The 14,588-nt window shown below is 41.8% G+C and overlaps 1 protein-coding gene across 2 annotated transcripts in view; it reads left to right on the top strand.

The window, feature by feature from the left end:
* The window catches only part of veph1 (ventricular zone expressed PH domain-containing 1), a 206,884-nt gene that overhangs the window by 68,465 nt on the left and 123,831 nt on the right, over positions 1–14,588 (top strand). For both annotated transcript variants that reach the window (XM_056283081.1, XM_056283080.1), the window contains exon 4: positions 13,732–13,895. In XM_056283081.1, the coding sequence (XP_056139056.1) occupies positions 13,732–13,895 (164 nt within the window). The remainder of the gene's footprint in view (positions 1–13,731; positions 13,896–14,588) is intronic.

The following is a 14,588-nucleotide window of genomic DNA, read 5'->3' as shown; positions in this document are numbered from 1 at the left end:
ATGACCTTGTTGAACGTTGTTAGTAGCAGGGGAGGGAAACTTCAAGGCAAAAGATATGTAATATAGTTGATTTGTTGAACAGTTATAATTTTTAGGATGTTTATTTTACCCAACAAGGATAACCCAAGTTTAGTCCAGTTTTGTAAATGCGCTTAATTTTCGGTTACACAATAACAGAAACACCCATATTACGCACACCACTTAGCGGAATGAGAGTATGCATGATAATGGTGTGTGAGGAGCGGACTATAGGGAGCAATTCCGAGGCCTGATAGCTAGGGGGGAAAAACTGAAGCATTTAATCTTAGTGGACAGTGACCTGTAGCGCCTTCCTGAGGGAAGGAGCTGGAAGAGGTGATGAACAGGATGCGAGGAGTCGGAGATGATCTGCTTTGGTTTCTTTACAGCCCGGTGAGTATGTAGAGATTCAACTGAGGGGAGTGGGTTGACTATGATTTTGGATGCCTTGTTGACAGTCCGCTGCAGTTTTTTCTGTTTGACTGTCCATGCTGCCGTACCATACTGTAAGAAAATATCACAATGGACTTGATAATGGCTGAGTAAAACAGAACGAGAAGTTGCTGTTTGATCCGGTATTTTTTATTTGTATTTTTTTGGTGAGGGGGGGATTTCCCCCCTTTTTCTCCCCAATTGTACTTGGCCAATTACTCCACTCTTCCGAGCCATCCTGGTCACTGCTCCGCCCCCTCTGCTGATCCAGGGAGGGCTACAGACTTACCACATGCCTCCTCCGATACATGTGGAGTCGCCAGCCACTTCTTTTCACCTGACAGTGAGGCGTTTCGCCAGGGGGACATAGCATATGAGACGATCATGCCGTTCCCCCCCAGTTCCCCCTTCCCCCTGAACAAGTGCCCCAGCCGACCAGAGGAGGCACTAGTGCAGCAACCAGGACACATACCAACCAGGACACATGCGGCTTCGCACCCGCAGACACGGCCAATTGTGTCCGTAGGAATGCCCGACCAAGCCAAAGACAACACGGGGATTCAAACTGGCGATCCCCGTGTTGGTAGGCAATGGAATAGACTGCTATGCTACCCAGACACCCTGATCCAGTATTTTTTAAGCTGCCTAAGAAAGTTAAGTCATTGTTGAGCTTTTGTAATGATGTGTTCAGTGTTAATTTTCCACTTCAGTTTATTGCTAATGTACACTACCGTTCAAAAGTTTGGGATCACCCAAACAATTTTGTGTTTTCCATGAAAAGTCACACTTATTCACCACCATATGTTGTGAAATGAATAGAAAATAGAGTCAAGACATTGACAAGGTTAGAAATAATGATTTGAATTTGAAATAAGATTTTTTTTACATCAAACTTTGCTTTCGTCAAAGAATCCTCCATTTGCAGCAATTACAGCATTGCAGACCTTTGGCATTCTAGCTGTTAATTTGTTGAGGTAATCTGGAGAAATTGCACCCCACGCTTCCAGAAGCAGCTCCCACAAGTTGGATTGGTTGGATGGGCACTTCTTTGAGCAGATTGAGTTTCTGGAGCATCACATTTGTGGGGTCAATTAAACGCTCAAAATGGCCAGAAAAAGAGAACTTTCATCTGAAACTCGACAGTCTATTCTTGTTCTTAGAAATGAAGGTTATTCCATGCGAGAAATTGCTAAGAAATTGAAGATTTCCTACACCGGTGTGTACTACTCCCTTCAGAGGACAGCACAAACAGGCTCTAACCAGAGTAGAAAAAGAAGTGGGAGGCCGCGTTGCACAACTGAGCAAGAAGATAAGTACATTAGAGTCTCTAGTTTGAGAAACAGACGCCTCACAGGTCCCCAACTGGCATCTTCATTAAATAGTACCTGTTAGAGCCTGTTTGTGCTGTCCTCTGAAGGGAGTAGTACACACCGGTGTAGGAAATCTTCAATTTCTTAGCAATTTCTCGCATGGAATAGCCTTCATTTCTAAGAACAAGAATAGACTGTCGAGTTTCAGATGAAAGTTCTCTTTTTCTGGCCATTTTGAGCGTTTAATTGACCCCACAAATGTGATGCTCCAGAAACTCAATCTGCTCAAAGAAGTGCCCATCCAACCAATCCAACTTGTGGGAGCTGCTTCTGGAAGCGTGGGGTGCAATTTCTCCAGATTACCTCAACAAATTAACAGCTAGAATGCCAAAGGTCTGCAATGCTGTAATTGCTGCAAATGGAGGATTCTTTGACAAAAGCAAAGTTTGATGTAAAAAAAATCTTATTTCAAATACAAATCATTATTTCTAACCTTGTCAATGTCTTGACTCTATTTTCTATTCATTTCACAACATATGGTGGTGAATAAGTTTGACTTTTCATGGAAAACACGAAATTGTTTGGGTGATCCCAAACTTTTGAACGGTAGTGTATGTCCCAAGGAATTTAATTATTTTCACAGAACTGTCCATGGATGTCAAGTGGGTGGTATAAAGTGAGCAGAGCGAGGGGGGAGAGAACACAGCCCTGGGAGCACCTGTAGTGAGGGTAAGAGGATGTGAGGTTATGTTATTAACCTTCACCCTCTGTGGGCTGTTTCACAAGAAGCTCTGAATCCAGTGGCATATGGCTGGGTCAATGTTCATATCCAAGAGTATGGTAAAGAGTTTGAGTGGGTTAATGGTGTTGAAGGCAGAACTAAAGTCTATGAACAGGATGCATGCGTAGGTGTTTGGTGATTCCAGGTGTTGCAGGGTATGGTGGAGGGTTGGCTTGATAAGCAAATTGATATGGGTCCATCATTGGGGAGGTGCAAGATTTCAAGTTTGACAGAATGATACTCTCAAATGCTTTCATGGCTACAGATGTTAGGTCAACTGGTCTGAAGTCATTGAGGCACGTGATCTTTGAGGCCTTTGGCACAGGAATGACGGTAGTGTTTGAAGCACTGTGGGACTGCACATTGGCTTAGACAGGTGTTAGATATGGTGGAAAATATTGGAGCCAATTGTGCTTCACAGCAGCTCAACAAAGCAGGACTGATTCTGTCTAACCCTGCTGTTTTCCTAATGTTCAGCTTCTTGACTGTAGCTCTCACCTCATCCTCCTGGATGCAGGAGGGTAGCATTGGAGTGGGAGTTGGGGAGATGGCTGGTGGAATAGGTTTTTCAAACCTTGCATAAAACTCGTTTAATTTATCTGAGAAGATTATTGTCATTATCTGGAGAGGAGCAGGGGCGTTTTTTGTAATCTGTCATTTCCTTAAGGTTTTTCGATATTGATCTGGAGTTACTGGGAAAAATTGTTCCAATGTTGCTGCATAGCTGGACTTTGCTATTCTTATTGCAGCACGCAACTTATACTTGGCTGCTCTGTATTGATTCCTGTTTTTGTACTCCCAATTCTTTTCTTTTTTAGGAGGTGTAATTCTTTGGAGAACGAGGTTTTTTTTTTATTTTTATTTTTTTTATTGCCATACAGTGTCACTGTTTTGGTTGGGATGCAGATTTCCTCACAGAACTTAATGTATGACATCACTGTGTCAGTGAGTTGATCAAGGGAGTTGCAAGCTGCACTTAATATATTCCAATTAGTGCATTCAAAGCACCCTCAAAGTGAATGGCATCCATGGACCAGGACCTGACAGATTTGGATGTTTTCTTGGTGTATTTAAGCTTTTGTCTGTATTTTGGGATGAGGAGTAACAGCGTGGTCAGACTTCCCCAGTGGAGCCCTTGGGAATCTACGGTAAGCATTTGAAATTGAGCTGTAGCAGTGATCCGATATTTTGTTTTCTCTGCTATGGCAAGTGACTTGTTGCTTATAGTTCGGGTGTTCAACGGACAGGCTCGTATGGTTGAAATCACCTAACACGATGACAGATGTGTCAGGGTTGGAGTTTTCAAAAGGGGAAATGCGTTGCGAGAGTTTGCTAATGGCTGTGTTAGCATTAGCTCATGAAAGAATGTAAACACAAACTAATACAATTAAAGCAAATTTTCTTGAATGGTATTATGGTCTGCATTTCATTTTTTTTATTTTATTTTATTTTTTTGAAAAATGTCCCCCCTTTTTCTCCCCAATTGTGCCTTGCCAGTCACCCCACTCTGAGCCATCCCGGTCGCTGCTCCACCGCCTCTGCCGATCCGGGGAAGGCTGCAGACTACCACATGCCTCCTCCGATACATGTGGAGTCGCCAGCTGCTTCTTTTCACCTGACAGTGAGGAGTTTCGCCAAGGGGACGTAGCACATGGGAGGATCACACTATTCCACCCAGTTCCCCCTACCCCCTGAACAGGCACTCCGACTGACCAGAGGAGGCGCTAGTGCAGCAACCAGGACACATACTCACATCCGGCTTCCCACCCGCAGACACTGCCAATTGTGTCTGTAGAGACGGCCAACCAAGCCGGAGGTAACACGGGGATTCGAACCGGTGATCCTTGTGTTGGTAGGCAACAAAATAGACTGCTACACTACCTGGACGACCATATGGTCTGCATTTCAAACTGATGAATTCAAGATCATACGCTTATTATTGTTACACCAGTGCTGATTGACCATGAGAAAAAAAACCCCCACCTTCTGACTTGTGAGATGGTTTGATTGACCTGTCGGCTCTGAAGATAGTGAAGCCAGAGGGGTTTACTGCTTGATCAGGGACCATCTTATACTGCACTGTAACTTTTACTCTGTCTTATTTGTTTTGAAATGTCTTTTTATTGCCTTATGTTGCTTTTACATTTTGTCTTAATGTCTTTTATGTTGTATGTAAAGCACTTTGAATTGCCTTGATGCTGAAATGTGCTATACAAATAAATTCGCCTTGCCTTATCTTGCCCCTCAAAATCGTGGGTAACCTCGCTATCCATCCAGCGCGTCAGAGAGAAGCCTCCACACAAACCTCTGCATATCTCGCCCTTAAGCGCCTTCCACCACTCCCACTATATGAATGTTATTGCAACGGCCAGCATCGTCAAAATAAGCTGCTTGATGGTTTTCACTGCTTTATCCACCATTGCTCCCCTGGTTTGGCATTGGTCTACTAGCACCAATATTCGGGTTTCAGCTTCAGTCATCTGAGTCTCTAGTTTCTCGCAATTTGGACTGCGTCCATGCCAGATTTCAGTCTGGTCGTATCAGATGCAATGTTTTGAATCAGCATTTTAGTGCTGGCCAATTCTGCTGCAGTATCTGTGATCCCGATGTTTGAGCAGCCGCCATGTTTTCTTTCATTTCTTTGGGAGTCTTATCAAGTACTTTAACTTTTCAAACCATGAAACGGTTTTCTGAACTGTCTGCATTCTTGTTCATAGTCTATTTTCTGAATTTAGAATATTTAAATCACTACTTTAGAGGGGGTGAGGTGAACAGCTTAGCAGAGGATTCCCCTTCATGGCAATCTTTTGTGCTCGCTTCACCGGAAGTCCTTCTTTTTGTTTAATGGCAGGTGACAACTCACGTTTAATGTGCATTACCACCACCTACTATGCTGAAGTGTGGGCCAGAGTTCCCTATTTCCATTAGGACTGAGGGAAAATAAAACAAAACCTAAATTGTCTTCATTTACCTGTTTGTTTTAAAAACTCAAACAAGGCTTTATATTTTCCTTCCTCAATGTTAAATAATTTTTCAAGATTCAATGCTCCCACCCCACATTTCTTTAGCTTCTTTAGTTCTTTCTTTAGCTTTTCTCTGTTTTATACTTCTGACAGTGACAGATAACATGTTTGACCGTTTCTTCTTTTAAGCCACATTCACATAGTCCTGGTGGATGTTTCCATATTACGTGCACTGTATTATTTAACTCTGTGTGTCCTAACCTTATTCTTGATATAATTGTTTGCTCTCATGAGTTTTTTCTGTTATTTTTATTCCCCCCACTTTTTGCTTTATTTCATATAGGTGATGTTTTTGTTTCCTTCATCCCAATGCTTTTGCCAGGCAGTCATGATATTGCTCCGTATTACTGCTTTAGCTTCAGCTTTACTGAACGCTACCTCCATAATCCTATCCTGTTTCAGAGCTTGCTTAGCTAGAGAGGCCGCCATTTCATTTCCATTGATGCCCCTATGAGCTGGGCTCCACATAAACCTGACAACTATTTCAATATGATGTAGTCTGAATATTGTTTCATATGTTTCTTAGAGTATATCGGGTCTCTTTTGGGATGACATGGACTGTAGCAATACCAGCGCTGATAATGAGTCTGAGCATAATATGACCTTTTTCAGATTATTTTGCTCTATCAACTGCAATGCCATTACAATAGTTAACATCTCGGCTGTATATACTGTTACATGATCTGATGTTCTTTCCTTAATGTTTATATTTAGATCTGGGACAACAAAAGCAAACCCATTATTTCCATTCTTAGGCTCCTTTGATCCATCTATACGTATATATTAGAATAAATGTTTTATGTGTTGTTCTTAGTCTTTCATCAACTATTTTTGCCAAATTTCCTTTTCCTTTATCTCTCTTTATTTCCTCTTGAATATAAAAATCTAAGGACACGGGGAAATAACCATGTCTGAGTGACTGGATAAGGTATTTTAGACTGTATCTTTTCTCATGTAATCCCATTTCGTGAAACTGTGCAATAACACCTGTACATTTGGCATGTGCAAAAACAATATGCTGACTCGGGTTAGTGCAATACACAGACTTTTTATCTAGTGTATTAGATATTACACTTATTTTTACACTTACACATACATTATATGTTGATTGTGCTGCAAATGTGTCTATTTGTATTTTGACTATTTGTATATATATATATTTTTTTTTGTACCACTGGGGAGTTGCACTTAATTTCGTTGTACAGCTGTGCAATGACAAATAAAGGCATTAATTTATTCTTTTCCCATTTTGCTCTCTTCCCAAACATAACATTCTCCGTTTGCTTTCCCACTTTCCCAGCATGGTCTAAGGGCTTTCACAGGTCTATGATCTTCTTCCATGTGCCCTTGTAGACTTGCCCAGTAATTTATCATTAGCTGCTTATATCTTAGGTTCAGTGGTATTGCTCCCATCTCCACTTGGATATCTATGGCTGGAGAAGTCTTACTAGCCCCACAGCATAATCTCAGTGCCTGATTTTGTGTCGCCCCCCAGCTTCTTTAGAAATATTTTTGCTGCTGACGTGTATACTACACTTCCTTAATCAATCAGTAATCTTATTAAAGCAACATGAATAGTATTCCTCAAAGCACTTCTACTTGCTCCCCATTCAGACCTCATCAGATATCTCATAACATTTAGAACCATCTTGCATTTTTATCTTATTTATATGATTACTTTAGGTCAACTTTGTATCAAATAAAACCCACAAAAATCAAAAAGTGTTTACCTGCTCTGTTTCCTGTACATCTTAACACCAGCCTCTCTTATCTTCTTCCTCTCAAATACCACTACCGTTGTCTTCTCCACGGAAAACCTAAATCCCCATAAGTAGGACCATTTCTCAAACACCCTAACAGCTTCTTGTATCTTCCCCTGAATTAGTGTCAAATTCTTCCCTCTTTTCCACAAGGCCCCATCATCAGCAAAAATGATTTTCCAATATCACAACTTACGTCAGAGAATACATAGTTAATCATGGTGGAACAAAGTATTGGGCTGATCACATTGCCCCAAGGAGTTCCGTTATCTACCTTATACCGAGAGATAATACTGGTCCCATCTTAACCTGAATATAGCTATCAAATATTTTTAAATCAAATTAAAAGTTCTTCCTGTTATTCCCATTTTATCTAACTTAATCATTTATCCCTCTTTCCATACCATATCCTACACTATCTCTACATCAGAGAACACTGCCATCAATGATTTTTTATTAATTTGGGCTTTTCTAATTTTTGTCTCCAAACAAATTACTTGATCCGTTGTTCCCCTGAACCCCAAAATATTTTTTCTTTTGGATTTTCCCCCTTTTTCTCCCCATTTATACTTGGCCAATTACCCCACTCTTCTGAGCAATACGGTGTGCTGCTCCACCCCCTCTGCTGATCCGGGGAGGGCTGCAGACTACCGCATGCCTCCTCCGATACATGTGGAGTCGCCAGCCGCTTCTTTTCACCTGACAGTGAAGAGTTTCACTTGGGGGGCGTAGCGCGTAGGAGGATCACGCTGTTCCCCCCCAGTTGCCCCTCCCCCCTGAACAGGTGCCCCGACTGACCAGACGAGGCGCTAGTGCAGCAACCAGGACACATATCCACCCATATCCGGCTTCCCACCCACAGACACGCCCAATTGTGTCTGTAGGGACGTCCGACCAAGCCGGATGTAACACAGGGATTCAAACTGACAACCCCTATGTGGACGCCCACCCCAAAATGTTTTAACATTATATACCACAAATATGGTCTTTTCCTGGGGACGTTAATCCAGATTTTGCTATATCTCTCCTTATTGCTTGTATTGTAAAAGGTACATCCATTGCACCACTTGTATACTCTCATCTCTGTAAAACACCTGGATATGCTTCTCTAGTTTCTTCTCTCCATTGTTCCCTAATCTCATCTCTGTTAGATTATTAGAACCATGAATTTCAGTGAACATCTTAGCCATTATTTCTGCTTTATTTTCATTTGTTATTGCCGTTTCCTCTCCAGCTCTTAATACTGGGTACTGCCACTCTCCTCAGACTCTCCTCATCATTCCCCATACATTACTTATAGGAGTTGCTCTGCCTATGCATGGCATCATTTGTTGTCATTGTAGCTTTTCATCAGGACTTCCTTGTCCTGATTCCAACTCCAGTGCCAAAGGAAACACAAACAGTAACCAGACACACAACCCAGCACAATAGTGGAAAAAAGGTTTTTGTCTTACGTTTAGATGTATACCATCTGAGGAGACTCACCAGGACACCTTTGCCTCAGAGAAATCCTTCTTTTTCTATTTTAGTGACATAATCTCTCACATGATAACACTCTGAGGGTCAAATAAAGTTGAATCAGTTCATCTGGACACACGAGTTATTGAGAAAAATGTTTCTCTCAATAAACGTCCAAATACACTGATTCAACTTACCTTTATTTTCTTACCTGGATTATTGAGCATGCATAAAGACATGTCTTTGAGGGTGTTCTACTGTGCCTTATTTGGCTTTTTTTATGCAGGGCCATTATGTTAATTCATGATAAGTCCGCATGAATGTGCTTCCACTGGCAGCCTCTCCAGGGTGTTTCCCCACCTGCCGCCCAATGACTGCTGTGATAGGTATCCAGCACCCCCACAACCCTGTGTAGGATAAGCGGTTTGGAAAATGGATGGATGAATGTGCTTCCAGTTTACAAATGATTGCCATTTACCAACATATCCACATGATTACGATAAAAACCTAATGCGTCCCAACATTTTATCCATTATGGTGTTAGTCCCAGGGTGCTCATAGCCTGTGCCCCTCAGTTATGTGGAGTGTTTCACCATGTCTTCAACATGAGCCTTAGACTTCAAAGGGTCCCCGTGTTGTGGAAGACAACCTGCCTCATTCCTGTGCCTAAAACGTCGCATCCCAGGGACTCCAAGGACTACAGACCGGTAGCATTGACTTCACACATCATGAAGACTCTGGAAAGACTAATTCTGGAGCAGCTTCGGCCCATGGTCAAACTACACTAAGACCCCCTCCAGTTCGCCTACCAACCCCGATTGGGAGTTGAGGATGCCATCATTTTCCTGCTAACCATGCCAGCAAGCTCTGTGAGAGTCATGTTCTTTGCCTTTTCCAGTGCCTTCAATACCATCCGGCCAGCTCTACTGGGTGAGAAGCTGACAGCAGTGCAGGTAGATGTCCCCCTTGTGTCCTGGATTGTTGACTACGTTACTGGTAGACCACAGTATGTGCGCTTGCAACACTGTCAGACAGAATGGTCAGCAACACTGGGGTGCCGCAGGGGACAGTCCTGTCTCCCTTTCTTTTCACCCTCTACTACCACACAGAGTCCTGCCATCTTCAGAAGTTCTCTGGTGACTCTGCTATAGACGGATGCATCAGTAATGGCGAGGAGGCTGAGTACAGGGCTGTGGTGGGAAACTTTGTCACGTGGTGTGAGCAGAACAATCTGCAGCTCAACGTGACTAAGACAAAGGAGCTGGTTGTTGACCTGAGGAGAGACATGACACCAGTGACCCCTGTCTCCATCCAGGGGGTCAGTGTGGACACTGTGGAATATTGTAAGTACCTGGGGGTGTATATAGACAATAAACTGGACTGGGCCAAGAACACTGATGCCCTCTACAAGAAGGGACAGAGCCGTCTCTACTTTTTGAGGAGGCTTAGGTCCTTCAACATCTGCCAGACAATGCTCAGGATGTGGTATGAGTCTGGTGGCCAGTGCTCTCCTGTTTGCTGTTGGGTGTTGGGGCAGCAGGTTGAGGGTAGTGAATGCAAACAGGCTCAATAAACTGATCCGCAAGGCCTGTGACGTTGTGGAGGTGGAACTGGATTCTCTGGCGGCAGTTTCTGAGAGGAGGACGCTGTTGAAATTGCGTGCCATCATGGACAATGTCTCCCACCCACTCAATGCCATGCTGGTTGGGCACAGGAGTACTTTTAGTAATAGACTCATTCTGCCGAAAAGCACCACAGAGTGCCACAGGAGGTAATTCCTTCCTGTGGCCATCAAACTTTACAACTCCTCCCTCAGACTCAGACTGTCAGACACTCCGAGTTAATGGTCATTGGGTTGGCCCTGTCGAGTTTTGTTTGTGCTGCTTGTTGTGTGCTGCAGTAGTGCAGTATAGATATGGTGTTATGTGCACTATGCTTGTTGATATATTTTGTTCTTATTTCTATTTCTTATTTATCTTTTATTTCTGTTTGTTTCTGTTTCTATTTTCTTATCTTGTATCTTGTTAGTTTTTAGTTATTAGAGCATGAGTGTCTGTAATAGAACACAATTTCCCCTCGGGGATAAGTAAAGTATTCTGATTCTGATTTGTAAATACAGCAGCAGTTGTTAGTTTGTAAAATTAGACAACGAAACTTGAAAACTTATTTATGGAATACATTGGTAAATGAAGTACATTGTCATTCTCTCTCACATACACCATCAAATCCTCCATAGTAGTGTGTATGAGAGAGTATGATGGCAAATTCTCAACTTGAAGATGGTTGGCATAAGTATGTGTTCAACCCTCTACTGCAATAAAGTCATTTATTTTGCCCATTTTTTCTTTATTGCTTTAGGTCTGTATTGACGAGAGACAGAAAGAGAAAGATATATCTATATTAAAAAAAATAGTGGGATTTTGTGATTAGAGTAGTTGTCTGTGGTGATGATTATGTATTGTAAATACTTTTATAGTGCGTTACCTCACGGTTCTTCCCTGTCAGATTACCATGCAGCCAAAAGTCCAACCAAGTCCTTGCCCATTCAAGAACATGTTTGAAAGTCTGTATTATTTCACTTCTCTTGTGTCCTTTGACTAAGATTCCATGCACATAAGCCAGTTTTTTAATGCTAAATAATGTCTGATATGGTTCTGTATACACATTCGAAGACACTGTGGGTAATATTTTCCTACCCAAAGATATATAATGAAATCCGTGGGTGGCTCTGGAGGTACCTTTCACCAAGCATTTTGGTCAGCGGCTGCCACCGCACAATAGCCATTGTTCAAAACTATGAAATGTCACCAGGAGGGGACCCAGTATTTGAAGACAAGAGCCTTTATTCAGAGATGTGAATCATTTTAAGATGTTTGCTACTTGCGTCAAAGGTTATTGGGTAACATTGTGGGTTTTGTTGGGCTGCTTGGTAGAAATTGATTTTATTCCAGTCATGCATCAGCAATGACACCCTCTTTCCTGTTTCAGCCCTCTTGGAGATTTTTTGGCAGTGTGGATGGGGAAGTTTAATTTCCTAATACATCATATCATGATGTTGAATCATAGCTTGCAGTTTTTTCAGAAGTGTTATTCAGAGAAAAATGCACATGTCCACATTACATGACAAGTAAAAAAACGGTAGGATGACCATTTTCTATTAACTGTAAACCAGTTTGTGTGTGTGTGTGTGTGTGTGTGTGTGTGTGTCTTGTCTAACTGCATATGTGTTTTCGATTTCTGTTCATTCAGGGAAAGTTCATATTCTTCCTGAATTTTATAAGTCCATTATAATTCGGTTTATCCTCTTTCAATGTTGTATTGTGTAAACACAACATCCATTGCACGTTGTCCATCTTGGGAGAGAGATCCCTCCTCTGTTGCTCTCCCTGAGGTTTCTTCCTATTTTTTCTCCCTGTTAAAAGTTTTTTTTAGGGGGTTGTTTCTTATCCGATGAGAGAGTCTAAGGACAGGATGTTGTGTTGCTGTAAAGCCCACTGAGGCAAATTTGTAATTTGTGATATTGGGCTATACAAATAAAATTGACTTGACTTGACTTGACTTGAGCATGCTGGTTGTTTTCCAGTGACCTTGATTGATTGATTGATTGATTGATTGATTGATTGATTGATTGATTGATTGATTGATTGACCTTCTGCTGCACATTCATAAACATCAACACTTGGAGCTAACACAGTCATCCTCTTCCACTGAGCTGCACCAGAGCAATGGGGTTTAAGATATTTGCTCAAGGGCAAGTTGGCAGGAGTTGAGCGAGAGAAAAAATCCAAATCTAATTTACTTTCTCTGCTCATGTTTTCCAGTCATTCTATGGACTTGACCTAATGAGGTTCTGCTCACAAGCCTGCCTGTCTAGCATGTAGTAGGATGCTCCTATCTGAGTTTTAGTGTTCTGAGTCCGTTTTGATTTGTTTTTTTATTCAATTATGGTTTCCATGTTTATCATCTAGATATGTTTTGCTGAACTTTGCATTGTTGCAACTTTTTTTTTTTTCACTGTCTGAAATGCTGTAGGCTTAACATTGTTGGAAATCAACTTTGAATTAAGCTGAACTGGACAGATGATGCCATTTAGTTTGTGCAGAGGCAACACATGGGAAACACATATACATAGGCCCATATTCATAAAATCGGTGATACATTAACTTTGCCATGAGATTTCATTCATCAAAGTGTATGTTGTTTACCTCCGCAGAGACATTTTACCATGGTAGTATCGTCAGCAGTGGCCCTGGTGGAAGCCAAAATCAATATGTAAATGATGTGTCGCATGTTTAACACCCCATGATCATTCATGGCCATGTGCAGATACAATGGATCACCAACTAAATATATCAGAAAGGCAAAGAAAACCAATGTTATTGGCAGCAGCACTCCTATTAAGAGAGGAAGTTGACATCTTTGGGGGCAAAATGTCTTGTAATCTAATGGTTGGGTATTTCTCTTCCAAGAAATCACTCTCTTCCTCTTCTCTTCATGAACCCAAATCAATTACATGGAAAATTACCCTTAAATCTGGTCCATTATAAGCAACTGCAAATGCAGTGCCAGTTGCCAAATGTCACCTCTTAATACCTCTTCCTAGTATGGCACTGACAAAACTGAATAAGACGTAATTTTAAGACATATTTTGTTTATTAATTAAACTTTTTTTAATGTAGATAATCGTAAGTTGGAACTCTTCTGCTCTGCCAGAGCAAGTGGGTTTTTTTTGTGGTTTTTTTTGTGCAGCAGTTTTTTACAAATCATCAAAAGGAGACAGTGTGGTCAGTGGTAAAAGTGAGGCACTAATCCCTATTTATGATTGAAGAAATTGCCTACCGCCACACTGTTATCTGCTACCTTGTTGATACCTTGTCCCTGTCAGTAATGTTCGTGAATAACTCCCATATCTCTATGCCCTCTCTGTTTCTCCACCCTCGACCTCACAGGGAACCACATGCTGTTACGAGTGCTGCCATCAGTTTACTCCAAACAACCGGATGCCATCCACCATCACCTTGGCAACCTGACAGCCATGATGTCACACCTGGAGTCACCAGAGCAGCAACACCTGATCAGGCTCATCCAGATTGTTGCTGAGCAACATCCTCTTGTAAGTCATTGTGTGTGTCTGTGTGAGACCCATCCTGCCGATGTACCTATGAGCAAGAAACTAGATCCCAGCTCCGACTCTACTGTTTTCCAGGTGATCTTATGCTCTGACTTTTCTTCTAGACTGTGGGAAAAATGTCATTGAAGTATTACAAATAATCTCGGTCAGATTTCCTGCATTTCAACTTCCCCATATCTCTTGAAGAGCCATTGTCTTGGTGAAGGAAACCACTGGAACAAACCCAAAAGTGAGCAAACAGAGCAGCACATCTGGGAAACACATACTCAGTAGGAATTCTTGGATTCATGCATGTTAGAAATGTGTAGAGTGCTCAAGAGACCGATGTTGAACATGAGGAAAGGGGAATACAGATGGGAAAGCACCAAACATGCAGAGCATGTTTGTAACAACACATAACATGTATACTTATAGAGACAACCTGCCAAGCCAACAGGAAATGGGTTTTGTCAGGGGTTCTCTTTCATCTTAGTTTCTTTGGACCTTTCTTATTTGTTTCAACGGGAGTTTTGTTTGTTTTTCTATCTTTTCTTGCACATAGAATTCGAAATGGGCTCCCAGAGATTTTTATCCATTTAAACCATCTTTCTCTGCCACTCCCTGGTTTAAACATTCATCCATTTTCTCGTTACTTGATTCTCTTGTTACACACACACACACACGTGCGCGCGCACA

This window comes from Lampris incognitus, chromosome 7 (genome assembly GCF_029633865.1).
Source record: "Lampris incognitus isolate fLamInc1 chromosome 7, fLamInc1.hap2, whole genome shotgun sequence".
Classification (NCBI taxonomy): domain Eukaryota; kingdom Metazoa; phylum Chordata; class Actinopteri; order Lampriformes; family Lampridae; genus Lampris; species Lampris incognitus.
The sequence above is the reverse complement of the archived record's forward strand: the minus strand, read 5'-3'. Positions and strand labels throughout refer to the sequence as shown.